Below are 14,486 nucleotides of genomic sequence, written 5' to 3'. Positions count from 1 at the left end.
ACTGGCGGACATATAGGCGGTCCTATGTATCGCTCTGGTCCGGCCACACTTTCTATAGGCGACGTTGCCAAAGAAAAGTCAAAATAAAAAAATATAAAAAAAAAGTGTGCGAAAAACAAATTTTGCAGCTGTTTGATTTCGGCGCAAATTATCACAAAAGATTCCAATTTTGTGAGACAAATCGGACGATTGTGAATAAAAAACAGAAATTAAATATTGTTAAGCTGAAATCACTTAAATACTCGATGCGAGTGATGCCAAAAAATCCCAAAATATTTGACAGCCAAGAAATTGCAAAAAAATTAAATGCAATAAATTCTGTGCCACCAACAAATGCAACAAAAACAAAGGCTAAAAAAACAACACAGCCAAGGCAAAAAACAAAATTAAGAAGACCGACAAAAAACATATAAAAAACCAACTAGCAAGGAAAACGCAAATGTAAAAGAATAACAAAAATAAAAAATGGAAAAAACCGACTGTAAAAAATAACAAAAAAATAAATATTGAGGTTTCCGTGTCTTGCGGTCTGGCGCGCATTACACCATCGAAGGTGGTGCTTGGGGGCGGTGGGGTTTTTTTCGCTCGCTGGTGCAAGTGGCTTCTGGTGCAGCAGCAATTAATTGCCACAAATCGTTGCACAAAATTACAAATTGCATTTCCGGCTTGGCGCGCCATCCACGCATGCAGTTCCCCTTTTTCCACCGCCCCCCACCGTTGCTCTACGCCACCCTCCCGGGGCACCTCACGAGAATCTTCGATTTCTGTGCTGATGTTTTACGACTGTCTGGCCCCCGCCACGCCCCCATCTACCATTTCTTTCATCGAGTTTTATGGCAGCCAAATTAAATTTGCATTGCAATTTGCTTTTTGGGGTCGGCTCGGCCTTTTCTCGTTTTTATGGGCCCGAAATTCAAATGAAAACGCATGAGCTGTGTAAGCTGGGTCCTGTGGATAAGGATAAGGATATGGAATCCCTAGAGCAGAGCAAAAAAATGTTCATTTTATTGTCCAAAAATCATTATTTATTTAATCAACAATAGATACCTGATATTTAGCAAGGCATGTCAAAAAAAAAATAAAAAAAATTTAAAAGTTTATTTATAATTATTTAAATATATAATTTCTAAAAAAAAAAAGCTAAAAAAGCAAATTATTCTTAAAAATACAAATATTACACATACGCACTGTTGGTTTCCCTGTTAAAATTGATTCACAGTCTATTTTTAAGGAAAAATGATATATTTTTACAGTGCAGGCATCTGTCCGTATGTGTGTTTGTAGTATGCATGTGTGCCCTGCCCGGAGCGAACTTACGGAACTAATTGCGTTGCTGATGTCGGGGTCCGTTGCTGAACTCCTGAACTGTTGAACTGAACTTCTCGCTCTCACTTTCACTGCGTCCCTGCCGGCCCTTTCTTGCCCGGCTAAAACTCGGCTAATGAGTCACGTAGCGTTTTTGTCATTTTTATGCGCTTAACAGGTCAAAGTTCCAGCCGCAAGGCTACGTGACCGAAGTCGAGTTCAAATTGAAAATGCAAAATTAGTTAAATAAAGTCACAGATACGGCAGAGCCTTTCCCACTCACTCCTCCCCTATATTTTATCCCTAATTCAAGCCTCCCGGAAAACTGTCATAAATTTCACAGTTGATTTAACCTTTTTCCGTTTGTTTGTCGATTCCATTCGCTTATTGGATGGGCGGTGCTCTGCTCAAGTTACAGTACTTTTAAAGCTATAATGTTACCTCAGCGTACCCAACACGTTATAGTTGATATATGAGCACTATGATTTCTTACATCAGAATGCATTTAAGCCAAGCTATAAGTCGTGATCAAATGGGGCATGCTAATTTGTGCAACAAGCCGTAAACCCACATAACCGAGCAACATCACCACCACCACCAGCCAGCCAGCCATACAGAATGTTGGTCACATATAAGGATAATGGAATTTCCTGGGGCGCACAAGCACGGCCACAAACTTCCATTGTCATGCCATCCTGCCCAGGATTCTGTTGATTAGACATCATAATATTGAACCGAGATTAATTGAAAATCCATGAGGGACCAGCTCAGCACTGAAGGGACTTGGGTGCGGATGCGAGGGCGCATAAGGGCGGATAAGGGCAAACTATTCAGAGCTTTCCAGGCGATTAGACAGGCCACGAACCGGTATCGCGCACCACAGCAATTTGCCAGGATTTTATTGTGTTTTGTCTGATATATTAATTTGTTTTCAATTTTGCGAGCGCATTCCGCAAAATGTGGCTAGCCGCAGTGCTAATCGGAGCAGGGCCATATTTTTCACCCACATTCTGCAATGTCCGCTAAATAGCACCTCCCCTTGGTACACATTACCCCTGCACTGCACTTGTTTACCCCCTTAGTGCCCTTTACCCTCCACTGCCATCCATTGACAGCTGTCAGCGTTGGCGCCTGTTGAAGTCCAAACAAATATTTCACAGCCAGGCGGCCATTGAAACATTTCAGAGCAAATGGGAGAGTTCAACACTGAAAATCGAAAACTGTGAATACCAAAATTATTTCCGATTAAATAGCTCTGGTTAAAGAGCTCTTTTAAAATTACGATTTTATTTTAAGGAAAGAATTTCTCACTTTCTCCCAAAATTATTGCGATGGTTTTGAATGGACTTTCGAAAGTGTGTGCCACAACAAGACAATTCAATGTCAGGCGTTTCTTGGCCTTTGATGCTCGCTTAGCTTCCATTCACTTGTTGCAGCTCCCAAGGAGATGCCGCCCCACCCTCGATGCCCCTGACTCATATCCTCGCCCTCCACCACGCCACCAACGCTGCCCATTCATTTCGAGTCCAAATTTCGAGTACATTTGGTCAGTTATTTATGCGCTTCGCTTTCATTTCGGCCGCGTTTCGTTCCGTTCTGGCCCGTTCATGGCTCTGTGTTTTATTTATTTGTGCCTTTGGCTGTTCAAACAATTTATAATTTTAATGCACACACATGCCCACCCCACTCGCTGGTGTCTCGCCCTCGTCCGTTGACTGAATACAATCGGAATATGTTTATATAATTGAAAAGCAAACGTTTTGCGTGAAAACATACGGCAGAAACATAAGGCGAATATACGTTCATGCCAGAAACGATCCCCGCGCTCATGCTGGGCCGTATGTACTGACGGGTATATAAATAAAGCTGCCAAATTGTGTGCTCTCGGAGCTCGGCGCACACGGGGCGTATGATGAACGTGCCATTTATTTCGCTGAGCGATTTGCTGTCCCTTTCGCCCGCCGCCTTCCCCAACGAAATCCGCTTTATGACTGGCACATATTTCATGTAATTTTCAGACACTTTGCTTTATTTATTTATCCAGATCAAATCCAAATCCGAAACCGCTCTCAATTGCCTGAGACTCATCCTTCGAGCACTTCGACCTGCCACAACGGAAATTCGCCCATTTCTCAGTGGTCCCATCCTTTGGCCGGGCTTCCAGAGCGTTACATCCCATCCAGAATAACAAACAAATAATTTCATTGCCTGCCATAAGCTTCCGCCACTTCGGGCGGATATTCTATTGAAAATTTATTTCAATTACATTTGTGCGCCCCGCCAAAGTCTCAACAAATAAAATTCAATTTACAAAATGTTTTGCGTAGTTTTCTGCGTACCGGGCCAAGAGAACGAAAACAACAATCTTATCTGTTGGCAAGCCGATGAGGAAATTGTGCAGATTCAGTTCGGTTCATTTTGATCGGCTTGTAAGCACTTAACAAAGGCTTCCAGCTCCGGTTACCGTAGTAGAAGCCAATTAGCTGCAAATTGCCGGGCTTACAGATACAAGGCTGATTAAATAGTCACCTCGAGCTATTAGCATTTCCTTTCAATTAACATCTCAAATTTGTGACTGTGTCTTGGCCCAAATGTAATTTGCAAATTAATTCAGCTGCACAAACAGCGCAGAGCTACTTAAACATTTGCGTAACCCAATTCAAACATAATTCGGCCATTGCAAACTGACATTTGCATGTTTACGTAGAGCCGTCATCTTGTGGCTTCTATTTTCCATTATCCCCCATAGCCACCAGCACAGCCGGAAAATAAATAATCCCCATAAAGTTGCATTTCCATTTGGACGATGATCAAAACCCAACAAGCATACCGTATTGCCAGTGCCACCTAATCCGGTTTATAATTCCCCAGACCGAAAATTGACATTCGGCCATGCTCCCAATTGACTTTGTTTTAAAGCTTCCAGTGCCACAAATCTGGTTATTGCACTTGTTTTTCCCGTCATAACTATAAAATAATTGCAATTAGATTGCTGTTCTAATTACAAACTATTGGGTTTGACAAATTTTAATGCAATTTCAAAAATAAAGTAGACATGCATTTCTGCTGATTTTAGTTTTAATATTTTAATATAGGTTTTAGTTATTAAAATAAGTATGCAAATGAAAGTCAGCATCTGCACTATAGTTTCAAGCACTTGACCATGACAATGGTGGCCATTTCCTGGCAAAGAATGCGAAAAGTTTGCAAAGAATATATTTGTGAGAATGCCGGGAATTTGTCAACAGCGAAAGAAATCGAAAGTTAACCCAACACCTTCCCAGATATATATAGACGGACAATAGAGCTCGTCGTCTTCGACGTCAATTGGCACTTTGATTGCATTTCGATGCACTTTTCGATTCGAATTTAGTTGCATCGCGAAACCCAAAATCAAAGCAGCGCGCACCGACAAATCAATCGTGAACCGAGCCAATCGAACCGAAACTATTGATTTATAGCACCAGCTGGAATGAAACGCAATGGCCAGTCCAGTCAGCTAAATAAATAGATTAGTTTTGGATCCCCTCTCGCTCGATAGTCCCCTCGGTTCGCCCTCGTATCACGTTTGTTGCGTACTTTGTGACGTGCGATCTCCAGTATTCTGGTGTGTCAGTGTATCTGTCTATACAATCGAGTTGTGTGTGTCGTTGTGTAATCCAACAAAAAAAAAAAAAGAGTATATAGTAAACCTATATATTTTACCATTGAAACGAAAACTACAGAATTTGAATTGGAATTCTGCGCAATAGAAAAGATTGCCCCATTCAAGTTAATTTCGATTTTGGCAAAAGCGGATTAGACCCACTCCCCCAGCATCGCCCCTGGCCCGCCAGAAAGCTCCCAAAAACCACCAGGAAGCCAAACAGTCACCATGGCCATCACGGACGCTGCGGTAAGTCGCTCACCAGGGGGCACAGGGTCGGATCCGGATTCGTGACAGTTCCCCCATAAATCTCTAGAATATAAATTGAAATGTGTACAGTTGTCGAGTAGGAATAACAATTAGAGATCCTTGAATCATTTAGTTCAATGATTTGTTAAATTAAGTTCAAATCGAAATAAATAACACTGCATAAAGTGGGTGTTGTTGCCCTTCAACTCTTTAATATCTAACTTATTAATTCAGTTCATCAGTTTAATTGCCATGTAAGAGCCACACCTGCTTGGAACATTGTCCGAATTATATCCCTCTTAGCCTTAGCTAATATCGTAGATTAAGTTTAAAGGGCTATCCCTTCAATCTACCCGACCACATTTGGGCAAAGAACTTGTATTAATCAAATAAATTCCCAAACTTTTCGCCCATCAAGGCCTACACTTTCCCACTCAATCATTCGATCAAATTCTGCAACAGTTTCAGTGGTCAGAATCCTCCCCTGCCGCCCCGAACAAATTAAAACCGCCCGAGGGTGAGAAAATCTATCGACTTAGCTAACTAAGCCACACGAACAATGCCCCAAACAATTTCCTCAAACAAATTTTCCAAAAAATAGCCCAAGAGCAGGAAAACCCGGCCGGGGGAAACCCGAGGCAACTCTCAAAACTTTTGCCTCACCTTGTTGTTGCCACTGCCACTGCCGCTGTTGCCTTTGTGTGTGTTTCTGTGTGTTTCCTGCGCTTGCCACTTAGGTGTGAAAATCACTTGTCAATCTTTTATGTAAAGAAGTCGCCAGCTCCGTCGACGTCGTCGCTGCTTTTGTCACCTGCTGCTACCTGCCCCACGCCCCACAGTCCCCCATTTTCGGTTGCTTGGCTCGTAAAATTTTGTCGTCTGCTTCCGTTTTCTTTTCACTTAATTGTGTCTGATCGACACTTAAAAAATATGGCTTAAAGACAAACAAAATATTTAATATTTAGAAATTTTTTTACTTAAAAAATTTGAAAGATTTCTCTGCTTTTGAAATAGCCTAGCCAGGGATTCAAGCCTTAACTTTTTTAAATTGTTTTGAAGTCTGAAAATATTTATAAAAAATACCCTTTAAAAGGAAATTATTTGAACAATTTTCTTAAATTTTTGTGAATACTTTTAAGAACAGAATTATAATTTTTTTTTCAGTGAATATTCGCGGCAGCTGTGTGCGTGTGGTGCTCAGTGTTTTGAGTGGTGCTTCTGTGTTGTTATTCCTGCTGTGGTTCAAGGTGAGCCGACATCGACAACGACGCTCCGACGCATCTTTCAATCAGATATCCTACGATTTTCCTTGGCCCTCCCCTCCTCAGCCTCTTCGCTCGCTTAACTCGAGCGGCAACCCGTTGAGTTCGGGGCAAAAATTTCGCCACTGCCAAGGACCTGAGTTCGCTTTTTGTGTTCTTTTTTCTTCCTTTCCGTCTGCCTTGGCTTTGGTCTGTTTATTTTGGCTGCGGGTTATTTTCTGCCTTCGTATTTTTCACTTAATAAAATTGTTTTCATTCGCTGCGCTTGCCTCGGCCGATGCCTCAACTTAACCATTTCTTCTTGCCTTTTCAATATGTTTAAAAATAAACGTTGACTGCCTCGCTCGCTTAATCTGTGGCCCGTGCCCCCGATTTCCCCCGATTTTCCACGGAGTTTCCCTTTATTGCTTGTACGTTGAGCTGCTATCGACACACTTTTTTATCTGCCTTCAGCCTTTGTTGTTTTTCCTCGGGCCGCCCTTTGCCGCCGTCCTATTATTTGTGCTTTGTGCTGGTTTATTAGCAATTTTGCTAAGCAGTTTGTGGTCTCCTTTTCAGTGTATCGCTTAAGAAGCTAAGAGACTTACGCTAAAAAAAATATTCCAATTTGAGTATCACCCTTATCACTAAAAATAGCTTTTCTTTTTTTTTTACTTACTCTTCTATTATTAATTAAAATATTTATTTAATCAAAAATATGTAGTTTTTCCATCCCATATCGAACATATTTTCTCTCTGTTGGCTTTATCCTTCAATTTTGCTGATGAAACCGCCTGCAAATATTTATTTCCAACTCTGCACTTTTCCAGATTCTCTCTAGAAATATTCCCTTCTTTGATTTGTTTCTGTTTTATTGAGCTTCTCTTTCCATTTCGCAAATAACCCCTGACCTCTCTAGCGCAGCAGTTGCACCTCTGCATTGGCTTTTATGTAATTAGTGCGTTCCATGAGCGATTGAAATTTTTGAGGTGTTAATGTGATGAGTGGTGCCATTTGGCTCGGTGGCGGGGTTTGAACACCGAATGCATTAGATTGATTAAATGCATCTGCGGTCAACCCATTTCCCGTGGCCATTGCCACACATTTTGGCCGGGGACTCTCGCACAATGGGAAGCCATTCGCCCCCTGCGAACGCCTCAGTCCACCGAACATCCACTATTCGCAGCTGCAGCTGTCATGAATATGCTTCCGATTCTTTGGCCCCTCCGGTTGATTTGAACATTTCGAAAAATCATTTCCCAGCGCTTTCCCATTTCCCTATTGTCTTGTTCAGCTTGCAGTGTTCGCGCAATCAATCAAAATGTGCTGTGATGCGGGAAAGGAAATCGAATGAGGTATGGAAATAATAAGAAATTTTTATGGAAGGACGTAGCTAGCATCCGAAACCCTCAAGAAGTTTTTTAAAGAACCTACCTACCCTACCTATAGAGAAAACCCTATGAAAATTAAATCAATTTAAAAAGCAAACTTAATTAGCAAAACCAGTAATGTCATTGCGACATATTAAACGGCTTATTTTCGAAATAAATAAATCCACTTTAAATTCGAATGTCATTTTATTAATTACCAATTTTTTCCACCAAGCCCTTGATTTTTAATGAGCTTTAATTGCGTTTACTTTCAAGTGGCCACATCGGTTTAATTAAATAGTGGATTAATTTTTTTGTCCGTCACATTAGCAATGTGTATTCGCATTTAAATAATTTGTTAACACTTTCGGCCACCACATTTGATGTCGGTATTCCCGAAAGTATGCAACAAAAATTTAAAACGGAAGTGAGGGCATTTTCTTGTGAAGAGAATCCTTGAAAGTTCATAGCTATAACCGAATCATATCTCCTTGCGATTTTGTCTCCCCTCAGCGTCTCTGCCAGCCTTTTGACTACCACTAATGCAAACAAAGCCAAGTCAGCGAACGCTGCGGATATGCATAGAAATGGTAGGAAACGGCAACAGGCAACGGGCAACAAAGCAAACAAACACCCACACACAAACACATGACAGCTGAAAATGCTCGCAATCTATCACAACATTCAGAATATGTTCCAAAGATTTTCAATTTATTTTCACTAAAACGATTTTCATTCTCTGTTCTGCCCGATGGCAGTGCATTCAAAAAAATGTACCCGTTGCTGTTGTTAGTGTTGCCGAGGATGATGGTTTTGCAACGAAATGTTTCCAACCAGGCCAGAATACAGAGAAACTCATAGAACATATAGCACAGAAAATCAATGAAATGAAATAAAATTGAAATGCGCCAGCAACTGCAGGTCCCAGCGAAGTTGATCGCCACATGTGCTCTTCTAATTAGTCGTCTCTCGGGGGCGGGGAAATGAGGGTGGCGGGGGAAAGGCGACTGATCCCGGAAGTGGGCGGCGAAATTTAAGCAACGCGACACGCGAACAACTGCAGTTCTGACTAGCTATTCTGGGAACGTATCCAACACCACATCGCCATCCCACATGGCGTATGCTTAATATCGAACTGGGGGAATGTCGAACAGGGCGTATGATTGATGTGCGACACACTGGCTTGGGACGATTAGCCACAATCAGAAATGCATATAACCAGGGAATAAACATCCATAAAAATGTCACGTGGCACCGACTCCGGTGCCCATAAATCAACTGCCCATTAGCGAGGGCCGAAAAAACGGGGAAAATTATTAATTTACACGAGTCCAACATGCAGGAGGAACAACTGCAGAAGAAACCACTCGAACAGCTCGTTAAATGCAAATTGAATATCCAGCTTCTGTCTCGCTTTTATAGCTGTCATCGTTTGATGATCATTTTATGGGCACGTTTCTAATGGAATCTCGAGCAGAGTGCTAGCAGATGAGTATCTTTTGGAAAAGTTCCTAAAAAAGAAATATTAAGGTTTAACAAGGTTCGAGATAAAAAAATGTATATCAAAAACAACTATAAAATATATAAAAAGTTGCTTTTAAAAAAAACTTTGAATATTTTTGAAAAAATAATAAAAACAGAATTGTGTTATTACTGAGGAACATAAAAAAATGATTTATTTCCCTTTCAAAGCTAGACAAATTCATGAAAATATCTTTACATAACCATCAAATGTCAACGCCACAAACCTGAAACAAAGTCGTATTCAAACTTAAATACCTTTATGTTTCTGAATCATTTAAAATTGATTCATTGGGAGGCTTCTGCCAGCCCAAGCCCATAATCCCTGAACTTGTTGTGCCTGGTCACCCCTCCATCGGTGAGTCCTCTTCTTCATTTCCCAGACCCATCACCGTTGACAATAACAAAATCTATAAATATTCCGTACAACAGTCCTCCGCTCGTGATTCTTCTCTCTACTAGGTACGTGTATCTATCCGCGGTTTTTTGTATTATTTTTTGGATGGGCGACCCCAGACGAGGTGAAATTCTTCAGCTGGCTCTTTGCTTTCCATTTGATGTTTTGCCCGGTCTCTCTATCTCGTGTCCCTCTCATCTGGTCGTTTTGTTTGATTATTTAAATTATAACCTACATAATTTTAATGGCTTGGAAAGAAACATATATAAAATTAAATAATATTTATGGGGCGTAGACAGGCACATGGTCAGGCGCGCCAAACATTCCTGTGCCGTCGCGGATAAGAAAGGCGAGCGAGCGACCAAGAGGAATTCCTTTGCCAAAAACCATTATTCGTGTTTAAGGATGGTGAACTATTTAATTCGGATTTAAGTCCCAGCATATATGTATAGGGCTTAAAGGCATAAATTCCACTCTTTGCAATACTTACATAGAAATGAACCATAGTAATCTTCGTGGGTAGTTCTTTATTAGAATGTATTAATAGTCTAAATAAAATATCCTTTTATGAATAAAATTAAATGAATCTGAATATTCCTTTTATTTTCTCTTTGGGAAAAATTGAAATTTTATTTTTAAAAGTGCTTTTGAACCCACCTCACCTCTTCAGGCCGAAAATGAAAATGATTTACCTTGAAAGCAGCGCGGTCACTCAGCTAAAACTATGAATCAGGTGGGAGTGTGAAGGAGACGGACTCATCCAAACACTCACCCATACACACGCACACCCCAATGGCCAAAATACCAAAAAAAAAAGAAGCAACAGTTTGCTCACCTCTCTTCTGGCTCTTTTATTTTTGTGAGGAGCAGCAGGTGTGTGCGTGCCGAAGAGCCAATTATCGCCACTCAAAGAGAGCGGAGTGCTATTTTCTCTCCAAGAACACCTGAAGAATAAAGTGTCTGTGTGAGTGTGTGTGAAACACCTTCAGCGCGACAATGTCAATGATCATTTCTGACAAGATGCTGTGGGACGTGGGCGGCGTACTGCCAAGAAAGTGGAAACTCACCTTGACTCACCTCAGCAGTGGCTCTCAAACTGCTGTTGCAATTGAATTTCTCGCTGCCGCCGCACCTCACCTCACCTTTCCGCGGCGACAAGAGGTTAAAGCCCTTTTATGCCTGTCGCTCCCTGCTTTCACCCTGATTTATTTCCCACCTTTTGTTTGTAAACATCGATGATGGGAACAGAGGAAAACGCCAGACTACCTATGCTTTCAGCAGTTTTGCGATATACGCCATTTATCTAGCCTGATTTCCCGTTTTCCCTGCTGTATGCTTTTTCTCCGTTTTTTGCGTTGCATTTGCATCTGTGATTTTTACATCAACATGCTGCACATCCAGCTGCGAATTGGAAATTCAAAAATCATTTCACTGCATATTGATTCGAACACACATGTGGGGATATACACACACAGATATATGGCCGCCTTGGGCTATAAATAATATTTTATTTTCTTGCTTTTTGGGTGGAAATATCCGAGAGCGTTATTTTTAGCAGGCGTTGCGCCTACAAATCGTTTGTTGTTGTTTATTTATATGCCCCAGCTGGAGAAACAGTAGTCCCAGTAGAAAGGGGGTGTGGGCCTGCTCAACTTTTGTTGGCCAAAGAAAGAAAAACTTTTCGGCCAGGGGAGCGGAAAAAAGTAAAAGCCGAAACAATTAATTACACGGCTAAAAGGACAGCTGGGATACGTTTTTGGAGTTTTGGGATGAACCCTTGCCGCTTTAATCGCATCCTTTTTTCAGCTTAGCCCACGAAAAGGAAATCAATGCAATTTAAATTAAATGAAAATTTTGCGTAATTAAAAGCAAACAACTCATTAGCCGAGATTTGGCAAGCGGTTCAGCATCTTCTTCCTTGTCCACCGTAGAACGCAATTCGTCCACAATTGATGGCCGCAGAGGAAGAAATGATTCCTCTAAAAATATCCATCCCAGAAACGCAATAAGCACGCGACAATATATATCATAAAGTTATATCATATATATCATAAAGTTAAGGAAAAATGGCAACACACACACTTAAAAAATAACTGTATGGCATAAAGAGAGTGTTTTTGTGTGTGTGTTGCTTTTCATTTTGAAGATGATGAGCGAATTGCGGAATTTTTCAGCTCCCCGCGGCCACATTAAGTGTTGATTGTGTGCGCCGCTCTATTAGCACCCTCTCTTGCTTTGTGCCCCTCGCGCTGGCCCCCTCGGGCTCGGGCTGAGCATTAGCCACTTATTTCGACTCGCGGCGGCCAAAAGAAATTCGGGCTAACTCAGTTCGTTCGACGCGCGTCTGTGGCTGAGGCTGAAAACTGTGCCCGACAAATGTTGTTCCACTTTAAATTTGCATGCGAACAGATCCAGCCAATAATGCCATAATATCCGATGAAAACCAAACACGAGAACACCGCCTACCCACGCGCTATCAATGCAAATCGAAGCCGAAACAAAAACAGGCACACCACACACAAAACAAAAACACAAATATGGACAAAAAAGTGCTACACGCCACAGAAACATGCAACCCAAATCAAACAAATAATAATTCAACACCACCAACAACATCAACAATTCAAACAGAAACAACAAGAACAGTGATACAATAACAAACAAAATGATTTTCAGCGGCATTCATGCTCGCTGTCCATAAAAGTGCATTAAAATGCATTTCATATAAAACACTTTTAGCCACAAAAACTGACACGAATTCAGGCGATTAAAATACAACAACCTAGTAGAATAAAACCATAAAATAGTCAAATAAACAGAGCCTGAGGCAATTTCAAACACATTAATACAGAAATTGCCCCGAATTTATATTTCTATAGTTTGGATTTTTTTTAATAATTTAAGTGACAATTTATGTATTTTTAACCCAATGATTTTGTTTATCAATTTTACATAAAAAATAAGTTTTTGAATCCATGAAGAACTTTCAACAAAAATTTTTCCCATTTAAAATAGACATTTTTGAAAAAGGATTTAAAAGGCTTAGAACTGTGTATAGCTGAATTTTTGAAATTGTGTTTCCAAAATTAAGAAAGTAAATTGCAAGTTAATTATTTATAAAGTTTACGCCTTTGGCCCGCAAATCTGGTTCCAAGAAAAAAGGATTAATTGGTGAGGTTGGAACACTCTGGGTGATGCCGGGGAATGGCTTTTCCATAATTCATGAATGTCAAATTGGAATTAATTTATGGATACGCCCCCGTAGCCGATCCCTCTAGAAGCCCACCCCTCTGGCGGGTTTATAAGTTCATAAATCTGCGTCCATTGCCGTTTATTTACAAATAATTACAGAATTTAATTGCCGACCAACTTTGGCGCACAAATTTGCACTCGAAATTCAACGTGTTGTTTTTGGCTTTATTGCTGATGCCGTTGCTGATGTTGTTGGTGAACGAGTTTAATTAATTATGGCCAAGAATTTCACTTTTCGAGGCAGCTGCAGCCATAAATTCGCTCCGGCGACTAAAAGAAACAGTGAAGGAATAACAAATCAGCGGTTGAAATAAATAAATAAATAATAAATTATATTTTATTCGTATTCATATTCATGTGTAGATATCGAAATGAATGTCTAATGTGTTTCCAGTGAAAATGAGCGTGAGAGAGTGAAAATCTCAAAAATATGTTCGTGAATCACTCAAACAAGTAAAGAAATAAAAGAAAAAGTTCAAGAAAATTATAAGAAAATATTTGTGAAGAAAAAGAATCATTTATGCAAAGAATTTGGGGCTAGAAAGGATTACAGCACTCTCGCACACACACACGCAAGAGCTAACAGGACACTCCCTTCACACACACCACCACACTCGCGTTCTCACACCATGGCGGACTCAGCCAAAGACAATGACGTCATCGAGGAGGAGGAGGAAGAGGAGACCACCACAACGACAACGACGACCAAGAAGACCTCGCAGTGGCGCAAAACCCGCTCCACCAAGGTGGGTGAAGAATCCGGTCCAGGGGGGTGGTGCGGGGGTGGCTGTCAAACTGACAAATGCCCGACGGATTGAAAGTCCCCCTCTTAGTTGACGTTTTTCTGAGAGCGACAGTTCTCCTCAGAAAGTGTGGAATTTTACTAGGGAAGCAGGAAAATCATAATACAAATTCTATAAATGCGTTATCAAATATTATAGCCAAAAGAAACATGTTTTAAAAATATTTTGATTGGTAAAAAATGCAACCAGATAAAATATTACATTATTGATAAAATCTTGATTCATATTCGAGTAGTTCGCCATTAAAAATGATTGCTCTTTAATAAAAATATCTCATTTACAAAAATTAATTTAAAACAAACATATTAGAAAAGGCTGGAAGAAAAATCAGCAAAAAACTATTTACATTGGACTCTATAAATAAAATTTCATTTTTATTGAACTTGTCCTCTCTATGTGTATACTTTCGAGCAAAAAAAACTTTTCATTTGTTTAATGTGAACTCGTATAAAGGGAACTCTGCCTCCTTTTAGGCCATTCATCGATAGCTAATTAACTGAAACATTTAGTGAAGCTCTTGCGCCTGACTAAACCTCTAAAAATAAACAGAAACCAAGACACATTAATCACCATCGGAGGCAGGGAACTCTTTCAGGTCTGAACTAATGTATGCACATGCTTCGGGAGGAAGATTCTGGGAAGGAACTGCCCGGCCACCAAAAGGGTTCCCAGCTCGCAAAGGGAGACGAGGGAAGGCATTTC

At 40.6% G+C, this 14,486-nt stretch overlaps 1 protein-coding gene across 11 annotated transcripts in view; it reads left to right on the top strand.

Moving 5' to 3' along the window:
* Positions 1 to 14,486, top strand: part of tmod (tropomodulin) — a 49,455-nt gene that overhangs the window by 1,590 nt on the left and 33,379 nt on the right. Inside the window, exon 1 of one of the 11 annotated variants that reach the window (XM_070280973.1) lies at positions 5,146 to 5,200. The exons of 9 other annotated variants lie outside the window; for them this stretch is intronic. In XM_070280973.1, coding sequence (XP_070137074.1) covers positions 5,180 to 5,200 — 21 coding nt within the window. In that variant the 5' untranslated portion in view covers positions 5,146 to 5,179. Of the gene's footprint in view, positions 1 to 5,145; positions 5,201 to 13,482; positions 13,728 to 14,486 lie in introns of those variants that run through there. One more of the 11 variants, XM_070280977.1, reaches the window with a different exon arrangement.

The sequence above is a fragment of the Drosophila bipectinata genome, chromosome 3R (assembly GCF_030179905.1).
Source record: "Drosophila bipectinata strain 14024-0381.07 chromosome 3R, DbipHiC1v2, whole genome shotgun sequence".
NCBI lineage: Eukaryota > Metazoa > Arthropoda > Insecta > Diptera > Drosophilidae > Drosophila > Drosophila bipectinata.
This window is presented reverse-complemented; position numbering and strand designations above follow the sequence as displayed.